Genomic DNA, 7,051 nt, shown 5'->3' with positions numbered 1-7,051 from the left:
TTTGGCCATGTCAAAGTAATGGCGCTTTTATGTTCCTGAGACGCTCCTGTTACGGGCCCGATAGCAGGAATAGTCGGCAAATTGGAGAATAATTTTAAATAAACAAAGAAGCGCAACACCGAAACCGAAACCCAACCCAGTGTACTGTCTACGTATGACGTAGACGTTGTTACGAACGAACCGGAAGTCGGGCAAGGCATGCCGGTCACGCCGGCGCGGAGTATGAAAACTGTGACACCCGGGACGACCAGCGAAGCGCCGGCCAAACCAGCGCTGTCTGTCGCCTTGTACACAGCAGACGCTCGCTGTAGCGGCCGAAGCGCCGAAGTTAGCGGTGCCCTCAGCTGCGTCACTTCCGCCGCCTTCCCAACACTGACGACACAGACACAATGTTGCCAATAATTGTGGGAAGCCAGGAGGGCGTTTGCAGACAATCTTTAAAATTCATTTGCAAAGAATCTGTGCATGTCTCAAGTCTGTAATTTAGCATAAATGACGGAAACGTGCAAAGGAACGTACCCAGCGAATTTCATTGAGATCCATCGAACTCGAAAAATCGCCGGAGTTGGTCTTTCAGCACTGTGGTTTCGTTATTCTTAAAGATTTACGTTATTTGTGTTTCCATGTAGTATACGTCTATCGTGAACGCAAATCCCACTTCACTGATCCGGCTTCATGACATCAATTCTGAAATGATCAGTATGAAATCATCATCAGTATCAAATCATCAGTATTCCTCTCCTGAATTAACTCTTCCATTTTTTTAGTTGTGTTCCGTCATTCGCTGTTATTTTCGAGAAACTGTGTGAATTGTTGAAACAACACGCTTGGAATTACCCGGAGCAGAAATGGCTTCGCATATTTAGTTTGTGCGTAACTATGCCAACCGCGCGTTAGTAACATTCATATTGCAAAAAATTGCTTGATAACTCATGGTACATTTGAGATGACGCACGTTTGGGAATGTTAGTATTTGGTATTCCCTGCTAAGGCATAATTCTTCTGCACGGATATATCAGTCCGTCAATAAGATACGCTTTTGACACACTTGATTGCGCCGAATAATATGTTGCGTTCTAGGAACTCTAACTATAGATTAGTTTGATTTATTTGGTAATAAAATCTACAAGCTTGCTAAGTGAACAAGGCATTGTTGCATTTTCCACAAGCAGCATAGTCTGTTAACCCACTGTTTATCAATTTCGTTCTTATCTGCAAATTCGCCGAAGGTATCGAACCAATGCCTCCCCCTGACAGCCTCTTGTTCATAAGTGCGTTCACTTTGCCTTAGCAGTGGCAAAACTGCGATGATGGTTGACAATGGATGAGCAGGCAAAATGTACATAAATAGCTAACATGTGTGGAATTTTACAAAACTGCTAACGATGTTGCATATTCCAAAATGAAAGCGTGTAAATATGAAGCACTATAGGAACCAACTTTTGCAAACCAGATCGACGTTTTTTTACGATAGTTCTATGCAAGCTATAGGCACACGCTTTGGTTAATTGCGCTTGTGAAATATCTAGTGAAACAACTGTGAAAGAAGCGTAGCCACGTAGTACGTACAAATATTTCATTCACATTCTGATTTCTGCAATGCCTCCTTGAGCCTTGCAACCCAGGCTACATATTCCTTTGTCATTGTGCGAGGCATGTTGTTATTCAAAAGGGTCTCTGTGAACATCCCTGTTTGGTAGTTGTTTTTGGTGCGCTTCGTGGAGTACAAGAAATAAGTACATTATCAACTTTACATTGACAATTCGATTATGGTTGCATTCATATCAATTAAAGGTAGGAAGTCTTTCTAACTTTCTAATTACATTAGCTTTTTACTACACTGCCTCACAAATCTTCTGCTACGAGAATATTATTGTTGTTGTAAATGTAAGTGTGTTTTCACACAAGCTGTAAGCATTCTTTGTTCTTTCGTGCGCGCCGGAAGCACCCATTGACCGGGAGAGGGGATGATATTGAGAGAATGTGCTTACCAGAAATTATCTCACCTTTCGTCATAGTGTTTATCATTGCTGCATTTTCTTAGGTTTTTCTGTTCACCGCACTGGCCCCAATTTCTCGCTAAGATGCTCGGTGCTCGAGAGGGACGGCTCTCTTAGGCGGCCGCCGTACTTACGTGCACCTGTCCTCCGAGATTTCTGTCGGCGCATGCATGATGCGTAGTTTGGTTGACATCGCGCAGGATAAAAATGATAGTCAAATGTTTTATGACGTTTTGCGGGCAAAAGGACAACATGACGATGAGACGCGCTTTTAGGGGGACTCCGATTAATTGTAAAAGTTGGATCTTTTTTTCCTTTTGAAAGATGACGTAAATATAAGTGCACGTGTGCTATTCACCCCATATAAATTTTGCCGCCACGGCATTATATTGCAAAGGAGAGTGGAAGCGGCCTGCGCAGTTCTTGACACGAAATTGCTGATTCTTGGCTGCATGCAGTATTATTTTTTGCCCAATTATTGACAGTCGCCTGCCTGACTGACTGGCAATGTTTTATGACTACATTAAAAAAAATCTTACAGCGCTCCCTAATGTCGCGAGCATGAAACCGGCTACAGTTTCGAAAATAGTCCTCTTGAACATTTCCTACAATAGGTGGATAGCAAAACGGTGCGTCGTCTGTTACAGCACTTCCGGTTCACGGAACCCTCAAGGCTAAGTTCTTCGCTGCTTCAAGTTGTGTGCGGTTCAGTGTAATCGGGGAGGAGGCAAAATAACCGGTAACAACCACGTCGCAGAAAGTACTACGTGTTTTCTCCCCGATTACACTGAACGGCACACACCTTGAAACAGCGAAGAGCTAGGCATCGACCCGGAAGACGTCATTTTGCTATCGACCTATTGGCCTCGGGATCATTTGATCTTGTATAACACGTAGAACCAGTAACGCTCATGTGATTAGTGCGCTTACAGTGTATAGTCTCCGGTCACGAGGGCATGCCATTCCACTTTTCAACCAGTCTCGATTAAATACTTATTTACTTCAGCAACGGCAATGCAGTAATGACTGAGGGCACAACAAACATTTATTGCACATCTCACTTTTTTTGGATCGCACAGTTGCGGAAGGCAGTTTTCACCAATGCTTAGCCCTCTTGAGCATTGCTCTGAGTTTCTTCTGTGATATCGCCAGATTCAGAAGCGGCAGGACCTCCAGCACCGCCGCCAGCGGCAGCAGCTGGACCATAAACGCCGGCACCGAAACCATAACGACCATAGCCACCGCCGCCATACATGAGCTGAGCGTTGGCGATTCCGCTAACAGCAGATGCCGCACTTGTAAGGACACTATCTGCAATAGATATTCGTTCATCAGCCATTAACACTGTTTGTTCTTTTCTTCTGGGTGTTGTACTGAAAGAAAACGGCATTCGAAAATATCTTGCATTTCTTGTACACTCTTTATATTGCTGACGTCCTGTCTAGTCGCATACATTTTAAGGCGAAAGCCTTAGATGCCTCATCAAACGCGAAAATGTCCATTTGGCATCGGCCTCCCATAGCGGTGTCGGCGCCAACAAGACTTTAGCAAAAAATCTTCATACCCGGCATGGACGTACCAATCCCTATACGCTATATCATTGAGGTCACATAGGTTCACAATAGCGTGGACCATGGTCACTCCATGTCATGCCACGACATCGTCAATGCAGTAAATGCACGACATCGTCGGTAGGTCAAATTTGGGCCGATCACGGAGGCAGTACCAAACCAGCTGAGGTGCATAAAGCTAGCGTTGCCTCCGATCCTGGGGGCAGTGGGAAACGACGCTAGGTGCAGAAGGCTTTCGTATGGGGCTGGGGGAGGATCAATGTATGGACTGAGAAGAAAGGGAAGACTGCTTTCATCTTCGAGGTGTCTCAGGCGAATCCACAAGCTACCGTGTGAGTTCTTTTCCCGTACTACATTTGGGATCTGCAAGCATGTCATACTAAATGTTTATCTGTATGAAAGAATTTTAAATTACCGTTAGCGCATATTTCAACCAAAATGTAGTTTGTGCCCTAGAGCTAGAATAGCACTGCATACATTTGTTGTCTGCGCAAAAAGACTGCTTTACCGCAATAGCAAGACTACTGTTGCGACCTGTGTTTAGCTCCATCCCACCTCTGACGCCAGTCGTTGCGACGTAAGTGTTGCGTCGGACCCGGACTCCGTTTGGTAGCGTGACATGAGCCTTGGGGTTAAGGAAATGATGCTCGAAAGATTAGCAAAACGAAATCTTGCAGGTTTACTGGCACTTTTTGTACACTTATTTACAAAGTTAAAAGGTAAGAGTTCAGCGACGAGCGAATTGGATGAGCCATATACCCAGTGCTCGGAGCGTCTTCTCTCACTCAGCACCGTCGTTATAATCCTTGAGGCTAGCTCCTCCTTCTTGGTTTGAGCCAATCACAAACACAACACCACCCACCATAACACGAGCCAATAAGACACTGTCGCCGAGGGGTCGTTACACCCGTTGATGCAGCAAAATTCCTGCGGTCAACGACACCCTTGTGGGGTCAGGCGGGGAGGAGGGGAGGTCGGATGAGTTCTTCCACTTCTCTCCAGAAGAGCAGTAACGGGTTTACGGCGACTTATATTTGCTCTTGTCAAAACACCGAGACCGGTCGGCAACGTAGCGTTTAAAATGAGCCACAATAACCCATTGTAATGGCGGCGCCAGTTTAGACGAAGCGACGCTGTCAATCAGAGCTCACAAGGTTCTCTTCGCGTTGTGGGGCGCTTTCCGCCTCGAGTAGCCCGTTTCGTGGAAGGCCCAAGAGGTCCCGAGTTGTGGGAACGCATCTCCCGTCCGCTCTCATAGACAACGTGTCGCCAGCGACGGTCAGTCATACCACTACACAATCGTGTTTTAACAAATGCGACGTCGTGGAGATGTGGATAGCATCTCGCTCGAGCTCGAGTCGCCAACATATAAAGACAAGCGACGGCAACTTCAATAAACATATGTGAAGTACATCCACGTAACACATACACATATATTCCATTCACACCGCCAGAGCTGCGGAGCACCACCCTCCGGGACTCCTCATGGACGTTTAACGCGATTGAAGACTGCCCGAGCGTTTTCTTTCTGCTTCAGCCACGATCATCAGCTGAACAGACATGTGGGTGAGCTTGTTAGAATTCATCTTCAAAACAGCGCAGCAACACCAGGACGAAGAAAGATACAACTGCGCCCGTCCCGCTGTATCTTCGTCCTTGCGTTGCTGCGCAGTTTTCAAGATTGATCTATATTGGCTGTACTCGCACGTTTTAGCTCGCACGTAGACCACAAGAGAAAAGGGGCGATGCTACAGCTTTTAAAATTTATGCGGAACCTCACGGCGACGGAACGAAAAAAGAGAGCCAGGAGTGTCCACATAATTACTACCGCAATAATAACGCACATAGTCCTTATCGAATTCATGCTCAGAGTTGCAAGGCACACCGTGGACATACATGAATAAAATAGGCTTGTTAGCGTAAGGAGCTCACCGACCACGAAGTGACACTCAAAGGCATGCTTACATTCCGATGCATCATCGGAATTGTCGCGTCAGTACGGACGTCCGTTGCATTGCAGATGGATGAGCACTGAGGAAGTGCAAACACGGACACAACAGAGATGCGAAATGGTGTCTTGGCTTCGCGCTTGTGTCCGTATTTGCACCCCGAGTCTTTAAACATGAATACGCAACAACTAGTTCAGCTCTTTCTTATTCTAAACTGAGGAGCTGTGGCGATGTCTATCTTAACCACCACGTCACTCCGCCGACCCGTCCGCGTGTGCCGGCGGGGTGTTACTGTAGAAGCGGTCACTGGCTTAGAATAACGGTGATGGGGGAGAGTTGGTTTGTGTACATTTTGAAGAGCCTGCAGCGAAAGCACGTAAATGCTGAAATAATCTATGTTAATAGATTAATCGGTGTCAATTTTGTCTCAGATTGATCAATTGACGTACCGATTTGTCAAATTTTACTAACGCGTGCTTTATAACGTTTCACCCGTGTGTATATATATTTGTACATACGTGTCGTGACCACTGGATTCACTTGGTAGTCAGCGCTTCTCTGCGTCCCTCTTTACCTTCCTTACTTCACTGTGTAGCCTTTCTTTCAGCATTTACGTGCGTGCGCTGTAAAATGTGACCAATGGCGTGAGCAGTGTTCCCGACGTCCGACCTCGTCACAGTTTATCGCGAGCGAATACTGGCTATAAGCATGAGAAACTATGTCATTTGCCATCGTTAGCGTTCATTCCACGTTACCCACAGCATGCGGCCATGGATGAAAGTTGCTGTAAATGAAAATTCCAATCTACTCCTGTCTTCTAGAAACAACCGGTTTCTATCTAGTGTATCTGGGCCATGTTTTCCGAGTTATATAAAGCTTTTTCCCCTTTATTAAGAGGCGAGGATACTTTTTAAACAACTGGTACCTTTCTATTCGAATTTTTTCATACCAAATATTTTAACAAGATTGACGAAGACGATAGGCAGCATGTTTAGATAATTTATGAGAACCTCTTCGCAAAGGCCTGTTCAGGGTAAGTCTATGAACATTTGAACAAACAGCTAAACCTTTCACTCCTTCTGCGTTTTCCGGAAGGCTGCACAAAGTACCTACAATAATATCAAGCTGTTATTGCGGAGAAAATTTAAGAATGACGCCGTATCAACATCTGAGCTAGAAAGCCTTGGTCGTTTAAAAGATACAGCAGCTAGAACAACTTTACGAAAGGAAGGAGTTCTACAAGATTTACCAGTTGAACTAGACGAAGGTCCAAGCACATTAGGAGGACTGGGAGGTCCGGCAGGTTTAGCAGCTCCAGAAGGTTTCGAAGGTTTCTTATCAGCCGGTGCTTTTTGCGTCGCCGGCCTCGGTTTCACTTTGGAGCTAAGTTTTGGAGGAATCTTCAGTGGAACTTTGGGTTCTGCACTGGCACCGATCGTGCTTTCGTCCAGCATCACGAACAAAATGACGGCACCTGCAGCCATAAGGAGAACAAAACGAAAGCTCGAAATATTCGCCATCTTTATTGCTC

At 45.7% G+C, this 7,051-nt stretch overlaps 1 protein-coding gene across 1 annotated transcript; it reads right to left on the bottom strand.

The window, feature by feature from the left end:
* Positions 1–3,027: 3,027 nt before the first annotated feature.
* On the bottom strand, positions 3,028–7,051 carry LOC125756200 (voltage-dependent calcium channel gamma-8 subunit-like). Its single transcript, XM_049418055.1, has 2 exons — positions 6,770–7,051; positions 3,028–3,311 (listed from the first exon to the last, which is right to left on the bottom strand). Exons 1-2 carry the CDS (start codon positions 7,038–7,040, stop codon positions 3,106–3,108), a joined length of 477 nt encoding a protein of 158 aa, XP_049274012.1. The 5' UTR covers positions 7,041–7,051; the 3' UTR covers positions 3,028–3,105.

This window comes from Rhipicephalus sanguineus, chromosome 7 (assembly GCF_013339695.2).
Source record: "Rhipicephalus sanguineus isolate Rsan-2018 chromosome 7, BIME_Rsan_1.4, whole genome shotgun sequence".
Taxonomy (NCBI): domain Eukaryota; kingdom Metazoa; phylum Arthropoda; class Arachnida; order Ixodida; family Ixodidae; genus Rhipicephalus; species Rhipicephalus sanguineus.
This window is presented reverse-complemented; position numbering and strand designations above follow the sequence as displayed.